Source organism: Varanus komodoensis, unplaced genomic scaffold (assembly GCF_004798865.1).
Source record: "Varanus komodoensis strain SLA01 unplaced genomic scaffold, ASM479886v1 scaffold26, whole genome shotgun sequence".
In the NCBI taxonomy this organism is placed as follows: domain Eukaryota; kingdom Metazoa; phylum Chordata; class Lepidosauria; order Squamata; family Varanidae; genus Varanus; species Varanus komodoensis.
Genome location: NW_025335684.1, coordinates 12,084,202 through 12,098,060, shown reverse-complemented (window position 1 = coordinate 12,098,060; position 13,859 = coordinate 12,084,202). Strand labels below are relative to the sequence as shown.

The following is a 13,859-nucleotide window of genomic DNA, read 5'->3' as shown; positions in this document are numbered from 1 at the left end:
GCTTTCCCACAGCAGCACCGCCAAGTTTCGTGAAAGCCGTTACGCCCCTCACCTGGCTGCGGGCCGCACTCTGAGGCGAGCGGGGGGGAGGCGGGGAGGGAAAAAAGAGAGCGCGAGAGGGAGAGCGCGCACGCGCGAAGTCTCGTGCTCCGTCTGGGAGGGATCCCCCCCCCACGCACACGCAGACACACTTCGTCTCTACGCATGCGTCCCAGGCTCTCGTCGTCTTCGCTGTCGCAGCTGGAGCCGCGCTAAAGGAGGGGACGGTGCGCGTCTAAGTGGGCAGCTCGGTGGGTAACGAAGCGCCTGCGCAGGGAGGGGAGGGGAGGGGAGATTATGTATATTAAGTGCGCCTGCGCGGGGGATCTGGCAGGTTGGTTAAGGTGTTAATAAGGCGAAGTGGGGCTGAGGTAAGAGGGCTTGGGCGCTGAGGGACGGGAGGGGGGGGGCGTAGGGCTACCTGTTGCCCTGGTTGGAGGGCAAAGTCGAGGTGTCGGATGAGCCGGGGCAGCTCAGGAGGAAGCGACTGCTGATTAGCTTTTGTGCGGGAGCTTTTTGGGGAAGGGGCTTCTGTGGGGGAATTCGGGCGAGGGGGCCAGGGGCGTGGGATGGGGCGTGCTGTTACCGCAGCTGCAGGGTTTCAGCTGAGCCGAGCTCCGTTCTCTCCTGTTGGCTTCTCCCTCCCCCACTATGCAGAAGAGAGAAGTGACACGCAGGAAATAGTCAGCTCGAAGCGGTGCTCTTGAGCATAAGCAGAGGGCTGCCTCCATCAAGGAGCTGCGGCCTCTCAGGGCCTGGAATCCATGTTTGTATCAGTTTGAGAGGGTGGCATAGTGTCAGGCTGGGAAACAGGTTCAGATTCCCAGTTGGCCATGAGGCTTGCTGGGCCGTTGCTGTGGTCAGAGTAAAGCGGGGTGGGGGTATGTATGCTGTTTAGAGTTTCTTGCAGCAGAAATGGAATTTAAATGAAATCTAAACCTAATAACAAGCAAACGTCTTAGGAAGGCATCCAGATAAAGTTAATCTATAAATATGCAAGCACCTAATTCTTAACCTCTTTGTTGCTGCTGTTCTAGATATTGTGCTGGTATGGTAAAAGGCCCATAACCAGTAGTAGTATTCATCTTTTCCAGATTTTGAGCTGAACTGTTAACCACAACCTACAATACTGGATTCCTAATTTTGTTTGTATATGACCAGCTTCGGACTCTCTCTCATCTTTGTTTCACATCTTCGTCTCCTGTTTTTAAAATGAACTGCTTTGTCTCCTGTTTTTAAAATGAAACAGTGGTGCTGCACCTGGAGCAAGTCTCCCCCCCCCACCCCCATGCACTTTAAGTGAGCCTTGACCCACTGGGGTGTTCACAGCCACTAATGGAAGGCCAGTACCTTAAGGGAACATGGGTGCTGCAGTGGTTCAAGTTTCAGCAAAGCTGTGGCTGTTGAGAGGATAATTTTAAACAGAACTGAAACATGGGCTGTGAAAAATTGACATAAACATCCAGCGTGGGGGTGTGGTGGTGGTGGGAGAAGGGCTAGATCCACTCTTACAGCTATAAAGACAAAGAGAATAATTATTAACTTCCTTTTTATTTATTTATTTAAAACATTTCTATGCCACCCCCATCGCAACAAAGCCTTGGGGCGGCTCACAACAAAAACAAAAACAAATAAAATCATATAAAAATTTATACACTAAAAATATTAAAACCCGGTGCATCTCGGCTTAAATTTTTTTTAAAATCCTCCATAATAAATTAACGCTTAAAATAAGTTTTAAATAAACAGGTCTTAGCCTGGCGCCAAAAAACAAATAATGATGGTGCCAGGTGGTCCCCTCTGGGGACCGCATCCCATAGGTGGGGCGCCACCACAGAGAAAGCCCTCCTCTGGGTACTCATTCTCCTAATATCATTCACAGAGGGTTCCCGGAGAAGGGCATCTGTTGCTGATCTCAAGGGACGGGAGGGCATATATGGACGCAAGCGTTCCTTTAGATACCCAGGGCCCTAGCCATTGAGGGCTTTATAGGTCATAATCAACACCTTGAATTGGGCCCGGACTTCAATCGGGAGCCAGTGGAGCTGACGGAGAACTGGATATGAGAACAACGCCCCGTCCCCGTCAGCAGCCTGGCAGCTCTATTCTGCACCAATTGAAGTATCCGGAACGTCTTCAAGGGTAGCCCCACGTACAGCGTGTTGCAGAAATCTAACCGGGAAGTTACCAATGCGTGTGTCACTGTCGCCAGGCAATTAGTACACAGGGCTCTTAAGTCTTTGATTTTTCATGTGAATGCAGACAAAATGTGTTTTCTGTTGTGACACAAAGGCATTATCAATTCACTTGGGCATAAGCCCACTAAATATAATGGGAGTACCAGAATAAATATGGCCATGATTAAATTGCACAGTAGTACTGGCATTTAACTTGCATTCTCACCATGTATGCATCCTCTGACTTTGTGTTGTCCAAGGAGAAGACTTCAATCTCCATCCACCCTATGTAATGGAATTTACTATGGTATAATGGTGGTAATGCTGGCTCCCTTGGCTAGGAAACAGATGAGCACCACCCCCTAGAGTCAGGCATGACTGGACTTAATGTCAAGAGGAAACCTTTACCTTTTTAATGGTGGTCAGCATATATATATATATATAGCTGCTTGGTATTAGAATTGTGGTAATTTGCTAAAGGTCTGTGCACCTTGAATCTGATGAGTAATGTCTAAAGTGAAGTTGTTACCACCTGTTATCTGGAGAGGGTGTTGATATTCTAAGCACTCTGAATTGCTCGTAGTTACAGAGTGGCTGTTGTGTAAATACAATTGACTAGATTTAAAGGCATGTTTAAGTGTCTGTTTATGTTTTTCTTAATTGCATGATTCTGGATCTAATATGCTAGGTTGCCAATAATTGCCAATAAACTGTAGGTTGAATAAAGAAAAAACCCTGCCCATGTTTATACTCTCCACACTGTGACATGAAATTTTTATATAACTTTAGATTATGAGTCCCTTGGACCGCAAACTTTAAAAAAAACTTATTTCAGGTATTTGTGCTGTTCTTTGGAGATGTTTTTTCCCCTTAAGATTTTCTGACCATTTTCCAAAGCATCCATGAGTTTATAATTAGAGTGATTGCATCCATGAGTTATCAATTAAGCTATCATTTCTCATGATTTTTGGATGACAGTCTTTGCTATATCTAGAGTGCGGGGGGGGGGGGATGGAGGAAATGCCCAGAGCAAATACCAATTTGTACATATCAGCAAATAGTCTGATATTGAAATGCTTGTCAAATGAACAGATATGCATTTATTTAAGCAAGGCTGGGAAACACATTATCATTCCTAGGTGCAAACATGTAATTTTTGTGAGATCAAGTAATTTGCTGCCTTTTCCCAGCCCTGAATTTAACTGGCTGCTCCCACAATTTTCATTTCCCTTACAGGAGCTCCTACTTCTGTAATAACTACTTCAGGCTATATGTACTTGCATGCTGTAGTATTTCCCATATGCCCCTCTATTCCTGTTTTTCATACAATCTATGTATTTTCTTACTACAGTTAAAGATGTACAGAAAATGCAGTGAGTTTGACACAGACCTTGCTTATCAAATATGCCATTCTTTTCCATGGGAGCAAAAGATTTTAATTCCAGAACTGTCTGCCTTCTTATCCATTGATGCTTTGAGATTTTTCAGAACTGATAGTGGTAAATAAACAAAAGGTCCAAGGTCCCACAAAAGAAACCATCTTGGCAGAAATGCTTGCAATGTGTGATATTCAGCCACACATTGAGGTTTAAAAGCATGTACTACTTGCTTGTATATTTCCAAGCAAGATGAACCATTTTGGTTATAATATGCCTGGTTTAGCTTCTAACCATTTTGTTAAGACTACACATATTGGCAGCATGTAATGATTTCCAGATATATTTTTAAAGAAAAACAAACAGAATGGTTCTTTATGCCCACATAATTTAAATGTTACTTTCTCACTATTGTATATGTGCAGAACGTAATCAAACTATCAAAAAGTACAAGTATGCGAAGTAGATTGCAGAGTTAATGTCCCACTGATATATACAGATGATGCTGTACCTTACGGAGCTGGACAAGCCGACTCAGTGTGACAAGTGGCTGTCGATTGGCCAGTCCCTGCTCATGTTTAAAGCTTTATACCTGTGTTATCCTAATTCTTGTTAAGCTAGAGATGCAGCTAAATCACTACTTTAGATTTTTAAAATTATGTTAGAGCTTGGAGGAAGAATCAGTTTATCATCTAAAACCTGTGCTAGATTAGCATTGGTTATCTGGTCCTATATTCCTCCAACCCAATTAAAGTGATGAAAGAAGCGGGTGCTGATGTACACAGAGCCTAAGGCATGTCATAGGGAGATATTGAACTACACTTAACCTCATTAAGGCAATCTATTGAACTCCCTGCATCAGTGTTGGAAGGACTCCACTGCAAAAATCCCAACAGTATTTTGTTAAATCTAATAGATTAACTGGGCTTGATATATCCTGAGGTGAGAAAAGTGCTTTTGTTGCCAATAAGATATTGTTCAGTAATTGGATGTTTTCATACTAATCTGTTGAAAGCACCACAGTCATTCCTGTTGTCATGCCTAACTAGAGTTTTGCATGTGCATATAAAGAAATCTACAGATTCGCTGATCACTTCAAGGGTTTCGTAAACAAAACCAGGGACATCTCTTTGAAATTTGCTTAGAGCTGAAGATTCCCAGCTATCATACAAATCTAGAACAGCGTGTCAATATAAAACTGTGAGCAGGCAGTAGTAGCAGAGTGGCAGAGAAAAACTAGTAATTTGAAGGCTTCTCATACACCTCAAAGTACTGACCATTTGTTTTTTAACATATATGCCAATTGTAAGGATACTTAGTTATACGTTTCAGACACGGTTTCCTGTATGAACTATGGCAAAGACAGACATCCTTTTCAATGTGAACTCTACAGAAGTTTTATCAAGAGTCCTCCCTCTATACATTTCCGTTGTTCATTCACGTGTAAACTAAGAAACTGGCAAGATGAGGTGAGGTATATAAGGGATGCCATACAGCTCAAGCAGAGTGTAATGAAGAGAATGCCAGTGTAGAGTAGTGAGACCCACTGTGGATCTGGGACCCAGGCATTCTGGAGCCAACTGGGTGACTTTTGGCCGGTTACAGACCCTCAGCCCAACCTACTTTTTCAAGGTGGTGGTTGTGGAAATCAGACTGGGGCAGGAGGAGCAGAATGCTCTAAGCTGCTTTGAGTTCTTTACAAAAGAAAAAAGGTGGGCTATAAATATAATGAATGAATGAAACGAATAATAAACTCTGACAGAGCCCCTGTTGTAGTTTACCATGGTGAGGAAAAGGATCAGGCACTGCTAATTTGTGTTTCTGGTCTGCTGTTAGGAACCAACATTTCTGGCTCTTTGGCCTTTGCTCACTTGAAGGATATGATCCATTTTTTAAGCAAAAAAAAAGGACTGTAGATATATCAGTGTTCAGTCTGTCCCAGACATATAAGCACAATTTTGGAGTTTCTAGCTATTGAAGTTACAATAGCCACTAGTATACAAAATAGTGGCATTTCATCCATCATGCTTGCTGTGTAGAGATTCAGGCATGCAAATTCCTCCTCCGAGCAGAATTTCGAAAGCTGGTCCTAAGATTTGTGGCATTATTAGAAGGTTCATAATGTCATTAATGGTAGCTAAGAAATGCAAGAGCTTAGCTTAAAACTGACTGGGGAAATTATGATAAATAAAACTTGTTGAGGGAAGAAGGTCATGTTAACCTTTTCCACTTCTACACTATTTTTATACTAATAAAAGTCAAGTGCATGCTCCAAGTCGCTCACTGTGTAAAGTAACAACATCACAGTTTCCTGAGTGGTAGTCAGGTGAATCTGTTGTCGCTAAAACAAGAGAGTCTTGTGGCACCTTAAAAGATGAACAAATTCTGGCCAGAATAAGCATCACGGTTGTAGTGCAGTGCTCTGGGGAAGTGCAGAATGGTCATCACATGGCTTTTTAATTGGCCCAAACAGAAGGTTTCATAAAACTTAATTAACCCACTGAAAGAATTGCCTACATTAGTCATGTGACCTAAAACAAAATGCAGAGTATAATGAGAGGAGGTTTGTTCTAAAAGCTTCCTGTACAGTGATGCTTGGCTGTACTATAAGAAAATGCATATCTAGTATAAGAATCCATTGTTTTCCCAGCCACTGAACCTGTGTTTTCTGCTGCAACAGTAAAAGCAAAATAAAGTTTATCTCTTCCCTTTAGAAACCTGCCACTTTTTACTATCTGGAGCAGACAGAAGTCTTCACTTAAGACAATTGAGAACTCAGCTAGGTTGCACAAGCCCACCAGCCAAGCAGTATCAAATTCCCATCCATTCAGATCTGAACTCTGTTGCTAATTAAGTGCTGTGCACTGCTCTGCAGAGTGCTTGAGATTACAAATGGAATAGATTGGGTTTCTTGACACCCAGACATGGCTGCTTCTAAACAGGAAATAGTCTGTGCCACAAAGAAGTATGAGAGGCTAAGGCTGCAATCTTAACCAGCAACTAGGAAGTAAGCTTAACTGAAAACTGTGATTTGCTTCCAAGTAAATGTACAGTTTTAACTGTTAAGATGAAATAGAACCTCTGTGGCCAAAGGCAATGAATTTCTTACTACTAGAATCTGGGGGGAACAGGAGTGAGTGCTTTGATGTTTCTAGGATGTTCACATCAGATTCTACTAGAATAAGGATTAGATGGACCTTGGTTTAATTGAGCAAAACAATTTTGGCTTTTTTAAAGCTGTTTTTTTTCCAATTAATACCTTTAAGGTTGCACTGGTTGGCCAGAAGGGAAGTGCCGCAGTTGATGAAAACTTGACTCTTACACAGACTAGCATCTGTAGCTTTCTGCCCCTCCCTCCCCTTGATTAAAAAGTCTAGTGTTCATTATAGTATTTAAAATCACAACATTTGGATTATTTTGCAGAAAATGGAATTTTACTTTATTGCCCAGTGCTGGAGGTCATCTTGGGAAATGTCTGTACACAAGAGGTGGCAGCCAGCATTTGGCAATGCCAGCTCTATCGGGAATGTGCCCATCAGGATTCTAAGGGGTGGGTTATGACTCCTCTTGAGCCAGCCAAGAAAGAGAAGCCTACTAGAAACCTGTAAGCACAATTTATAAACCGTGGACTGAATATTATTTCCTTCCTTTCTCAGCATCTCAGTCGTCTTCTAATCTGTGTTATCAACAAACAAAAAAGGGGACTGGGAGCTCTGAGAAGCTTCTGCTCTTCAGTAAGTGAGGTTTTACTTTTTTCTCTGCCTGCATGCGAGCGCTCTATCCCACTCTCTCTCTGTATATACACAGTTTAAAACTTCTGACACTGAGCTTCAAAAGACCTGCAGAGGCTTATACCTTATATAAACAAGTTGTCTTCAAGATGCTGCTATTTCCAAGCCTGATATAAATAGCCATCAATTGATGGCAACAGCTTTGGTTTTCACATGTGCACTCTGCTGTAAATCCAGGGCCTTTTTTGTCATAGAACGCATTCCGGCACCTTTTTTCCAATGGATTTTACGAAGTGATTTTGGGTAGCAGATCAGCAGCAAACATCATTAACATAGTGCCTGCAGGCTGCTATTGTATCTGCTATCTGATCGTGAGAGATAGCTGCTCCAGACACTGCTCCGCTGCTCGGCTTGGGATTGGTGTGTGTGCTTACTGCCGGTGGCGACATGAGTTCTGGCACCTTTTTTTTTTTTTTTACAAAAAAGCACTGTGTAAACCTATATGCTCAACTAGGACGTACCAAAAATGTAGTCTGTAGGTGCGGAGGCAGGATATAGAGGGACTCATGTGCTGCATCAGCAATAATTAGTATGACGCTGATTTGAAGGGTGGGTCACACATGTATTTTACTCTACACACGCTACAGAAGTTACCTTGTCCAGTCAGATGACTTTCTACTCCAGCTTTTCTCATTTTGGTAACTTCTAGGTGTGTTGTATGATCCCAACTCCTATAATCCCAAAGCAGCATGGATAATAACCCCTCTGCAGATAAAGACAAGCTGCAAGCGAGTGCAGTTCCATATTTTATGCAGGTTGCCACCAAAATGTGCATGTGATACAGAGCTACAACCACTCATTAGTTCTCACCGGCATGCCTGGACAGTGCCTGTGTTTGGGACGTTCACAGCTTGCATTTTAAGGTACAACTTAAAACTACTTATCATCTAAAACCTATAGGGTATGAAATGGTCCTGAAAGTGTGAACTGAGGCCACTTGAAAAGCGTTGCTTCAGAAGGTGTGTGTGTGTGTCATTATTTTACCGTAATAGCCAATTCATGCATGTACATAATGCTTTAATGCTGTGAAAAAGTGATAAATGTGTGTTTGCTAGGAGGGTGTAATAAAAGCACAGTCAAAGACGGTTGTCTTGCCATTCTGGATTTATAGTTCACACATTTTTCGAATGTATTAATATTTATGCCAAAGGTATGTACAGATCTGGGTGTGTGTTGCCCTGGGTATAAGCAATGTTGGGCCCATGGGCACCAGCGTGCCCTTTACTCCTCTTTTGATGGACAGGCGGGGGGTGTATGGAGAACTGTGTGTGAGAGAACTTCCTTGGGTGATGACACAGGATGTTTGGGGAATAAGCTAATGAAGGGGACAAGAGTCACTTATTTCTGTGAAAGTTGTTAGTGTCGTAAATTAAGTTCAAGTACTACAGTGAGTTGTCATGAAAAATGGGGTGGGATTAAAGAGTGATATTTTCATATCGAAACTAATCTCAAATATCCAGATTAATATTCAACTAGAGGCTAGATCTATCTTGATTAGAATGGTTGCTCTTAGCTACGTCTGATTTATATATAGTATAACCATGTTTTATTTTGAATAGGCAAAGGTTCATAATTTTAACAGAAATATGAGATAGTGATCTCTCCAGGGGCACATGATCTAGCTAGTATTTCAAACCTATAATAGAGAACATATCACATACCCAATTTCTTAAAGCTATTTTGTTTGTGTGTGGTGAAAGACCACTTACAGTGCTTCTAACTTAAGTGTTAAGACAGACTTAATAAATTTCTGGAGTGGCCATTACAGGATTTCCAAGGCTTCAGTTAAAAAAAAAACAGTTTGGGGTTCTTTTTATTTCAGAACTATTTAAACCATAAAGAAGCCTCTGGGACTAAACCATTCATTGCATACTATAGACAGAGTTGCTATATAAAATGACCTTCTGACTTGAGCAATTGAAATCCCAGTCTCATACATTGTGCAGGCATTGCTAGCTTGTTGTGTTTGTCTTGTGTAGAGTTGTCTCTTGGGTTATTGGAAAAGAGTGTTTGCTATGACCATCGTGGGATTGCAGGAGTTTTGTGCTTTTAGTGGCTCATTGGCCCCCTGTAGCCACAAGCTCCCCATAATAGACACATAGAGTGCGTCAGAAGGGGCCTCCTCGGCCATCTAGTCTGACCACTGGCTCCAGCAAGCTCCACTCATGACATGCCCACCATGTCCATGTCCAAATCATGAATCTGGTTGTATCGATTTCTTTGGGATAAATGGAGCAACCCCTAGAGATCTGGGCGCAGCCGTCGTTAAACAAGGTAAATGAGTCTATCTTGCATGGCTCACAGCCACCACATTAATGCAGCCCACTCATATTGACAGCTGTGCTTGTGGTACCTCATCTCTGGTTTCTCAAGAGACAAATACAAAAGTCTGGGATTTTGTCAAAAGAATACAAGGACGTCACCAGATAGTCAACACAGAAATTAGATTGACTATGTGCTCTGCACCCAAAGATGGAGAACTTAAGCCTAAATTTTGCAACCAGAAGCTCATGATCTGAGCCACAGTCAATTCCTGGTCTAGTTTTTACTGACCGTATAGAGCATTCCAATCCCCCATGATGATAAGGATATCATTTTTTGGTGTTAATTCTAGAAGGTGCTGTAGGCCTTCATTGAACTGGTCAACTTCAGCCTCTTCAGCACCAGTGGTTGGGGCATAGACTTTGGACTATTGTGATGTTGAATAGTTTGCCTTGGATTCGAGCTGAGATCATTCTGTCATTTTGGAGGTTGTATCCCAGTACTGCTTTTCCTACTCTTTTATTGACTATGAAGGCTACTCCATTTCTTCTGAGGGATTCTTGCCCACAATAGTATACCTGATGGTCATCTGAATTAAATTCACCCATTCCTGTCCATTTTAGTTCACTGATTCCTAAGATGTCGATGTTCAGTCTTGTCATCTCTTGTTTGACCACATCCAGCTTGCCTTGATTCATGGATCTTACATTCCAGGTTCCTATGGAGTTTAGATCTTTGCAGCATCGGACTTTCCTTTCACCTCCAGATACATCGGCAACTGAGTGTCCTTTCAGCTGTGACCCAGTTGCTTCATTCTTTCTGGCGCTACTAGTACTAGCCCTCTGCTCTTCCCCAGTAGCATATTGGACACCTTCTGACCTGAGGGGCTCATCTTCTGGCGTTATATCTTTTTGCCTTTTGGTACTGTCCATGGGGTTTTCATGGCAAAGATACTGGAGTGGGTTGCCATTTCCTTCTCCAGTGGATCACGTTTTGTCCGTGCTCTCTGCTTATGACCTGTCCGTCTTGGGTGGCCCTGCACTGCATAGCTCATAGCTTCATTGAGCTACGCAAGGCCCTTCACCATGACAAGGCAGTGATCCATGAAGAGGGAAGTTCCTTAGGTACATATTTTATTATGACATAAGGTAGCCTTTAAACTGCTTTGCTTTGGTTTTGCTAGCAATAATTAGTGAAATCCTATCATGTTCCTGAGTTTGCATGATCCCAAAGCTATCGTATTTTCCCTGAAGATCTATAAATACAACTATTTTGGCATTTTTAATTGTGAGAAATACCTTCTAACACCTTTCATAGGATTCCAAGCTAACAATTAGATGTTTTCATTTATAGTTTTCCACATTCCATATAAAGGCAATCCCTGCCTTCATAGGAGATTAAAGTTATGTAGTTATCAGAGTATTCTCAATTCCTCATTTAAAGTGTAATCCTAGCAGGTGCAAAGGTAACTATCATAGGACCTTTAGTGAGAGAATCTCCCTAGAACCCCCTGACTTAAACCGATTGGCTAGTTTTAGGGGTACCATTTTTAGGTAAAGTTAGCATCTTATTTTTACATTTACTATAGTAACCTAACTGACTGATAGGAAAGGATTTAGCCACCATTTTGAAGAAGTTTTAATCATTCCTGTAGATTACAGAAAGTGCATAATGCAGCAGCTAGAAAACTGGCCTTGGTATTCAAACCATGTAGCACCAGTACAATGTTGATTTTGTTGGCTATTGTCTTCTTCCCATTTCACACTGTTGGTTTGACCTTTTCAAGCCTAAAATAGTTTGGAGTTTGAATATCTCGTACATGTTTCTTATTAAAGGAAGCCCTGCTCCTGCTTGAAGCAGAGTAGGTGAACATAAAATCAGAGCTTTATCAGTGAAAGCGTCCAGGCTCTGGAAATCTTTATCCCAGAAGATTCAGCTGACTGATTGACCTGATTCATATTCCATGACAGCAATTCCTGAATTGTTGATTTGCTAGTGGAAATTCCTGGGTGAAAGTTATAAGCCATGCACTTATTGATTCTCTTTTCATTTAAGTGAGTCAGGCTTTATCCCTGGGCTATTTTGTGGCATTCAGACCTGAAAACATGGGCAATTCTTGGATTGCTTGACCCACAGGTTCAGATTGCCCAGGTGCAATCAAAGAACAGGGAATTCCTGGGTTGCTAACTGAAAATGGAAGTGACAAATATATGGCTCATCACTTTACTTCCAGGTGCAATTTCTGGGTTAAACCAAGAACTGCCACTATTATGTGAACCAGGTCTAAATTTCTTTTTCTTAGGTGACAAGTTAAATTTGGAAATGCACATCAGATTGCCTGGGAAATAAGCTGAGCCCCCAAAGCCCAGCAAATTGTCTGTCTTATTTGTGAACCAGTCTGACTTCAGCAATAAGGAATGGGATAAACTTTTGTCCTTGCCCCATTGTGGTCTCATCCTCCGGTATCAGAACTACAGCTTGGAAGGATGCGAAGTCACTAAGACTTGTATTTCCAAGCCCAGAAGTACAAGTCCTAATGACATTGCTAGTTAAAACAGCTCCAGATGAGCAGCTGATCAAGCCCCACAAGGTAATGTGATTTTTTTCCTTAGCTTTTTCGTGTGTGTGTTATCTATCAATTGTTGCTCCAGCAAATTGTATCCTTGCTATGACTAACAAGAATGTATGTTTGATTCTCTTCTAGGAAAAAGAGTAAGTCCTCCAAAGCCCAGATAAGTTACTTGCTTGTATGCCATCCCACAAATATCATCTTGGCAGCTATGGGTGAATATAGCCGCTTTATAGACTGGGATAAGATGGATGCTACAATTCAGGACCAAGATGCAAAGGAACTTACCAGCACAGAATTTCAAGACTTGAAACAATTGGCTCGGCAAGGGTATTGGGCAAAGAATCATTCCTTAAGAGCAAAAGTTTATCATAAACTGATTAATGATATTCCTTGCCGCACAGTGACTCCAGATGCCCATGTCTACCGGGACATAGTGGTGAAAATTGTTGGCAAACGTAACAGCAGCACACTTCCACTTCCAGAATTTGTAGATAATAGCCTTGTTCCAACTTACTGTTTGAATGCGGAGGGTATTGGGGCAGTTAGGAAAATAATTTCATGCATTGCAAGCCAGTTCCCAGACATATCATTCTGCCCAGCTCTGCCATCCGTGGTGGCTCTTCTCCTCCATTACAGTCGAGATGAAGCAGAGTGTTTTGAGAAAGTTTGTCGCATCCTTGCCTGCAATGATCCATCCAAGCACTTCATTGACCAGACGTTCTTGGCTTTTGAGTCATCTTGCATGACTTTCGGCGATCTAGTTAACAAATACTGTCAGGCGGCTCACAAGCTAATGGTGGCAGTCTCAGAGGATGTGCTAGAAGTATATTCGGACTGGCAACGCTGGCTTTTTGGGGAACTGCCTATGACTTACATTGCACGAGTCTTTGATGTATTCTTGGTAGAGGGCTACAAGGTGCTTTACCGTGTTGCACTGGCTCTCCTCAAATTCTTCCATAAAGTCAGAGTTGGGCAGACAATGGAGTCGGACAACGTACAGCAGGACATCCGAGCTTTTGTTAGAGATATTGCGAAGTCAGTCTCGCCCGAGAAACTGCTAGAGAAAGCTTTCGCAATTCGGCTCTTCTCACGCAAGGAGATTCAGCTTTTGCAGATGGCCAATGAGAAAGCCCTTCAGCAAAAAGGCATAACAGTCAAGCAGAAGAGGTAATGTGACTTTTTTCCTCTGTTGCTTTTGCTTACATAAAGAATAGTGTAGAATGGGGGTAGGGGAGATATGCATGTGGTCATTGTTACCTCAGATGCAGGAAAAATACAGATACACATCCTCTGTGGTCTGTGGGAACCATGCGCGTCACCGTTTGATGCGTATATGTGCTTATTTTCTAGTAATTGGGCTTTCAGAGATGGATGATCTCCAACCTGCACCTTCACTGAAATCTACTAAAATGTCTAGTTTTTGCATTTGTTGGCTGCTGAGGCAGCCAGGCATGTTAATGGGGTCTGGACTGTGGCCATATCCAAAGAATGTCCTATAAAGGAAGCTGTGCTGTACATTTTTCCCTATCCCCCAAAATGGTAAAGATCTTTCTCTTTCAACAGACTTCTGGCCTTCAAAGGTGAAGTTACTCTGCTGGCCCACTGAACTTCTTGTCTATGTTTCTGACTTTAAATCTGGTAT

The 13,859-nt window shown here is 42.2% G+C and overlaps 1 protein-coding gene across 25 annotated transcripts in view; it reads left to right on the top strand.

Moving 5' to 3' along the window:
• The first annotated feature begins 221 nt into the window (after window positions 1-221).
• TBC1D24 (TBC1 domain family member 24) overlaps window positions 222-13,859 on the top strand; it is a 49,361-nt gene continuing 35,723 nt past the window's right edge. For 19 of the 25 annotated variants that reach the window (XM_044433244.1, XM_044433243.1, XM_044433238.1 and 16 more), the window contains exons 1-3: window positions 384-410; window positions 7,249-7,326; window positions 12,350-13,384. In XM_044433244.1, coding sequence (XP_044289179.1) covers window positions 12,426-13,384 — 959 coding nt within the window. In that variant the 5' untranslated portion in view covers window positions 384-410; window positions 7,249-7,326; window positions 12,350-12,425. Of the gene's footprint in view, window positions 291-379; window positions 411-7,248; window positions 7,327-8,032; window positions 8,247-11,947; window positions 12,236-12,349; window positions 13,385-13,859 lie in introns of those variants that run through there. The other 6 variants (XM_044433246.1, XM_044433221.1, XM_044433245.1 and 3 more) reach the window with 6 other exon arrangements.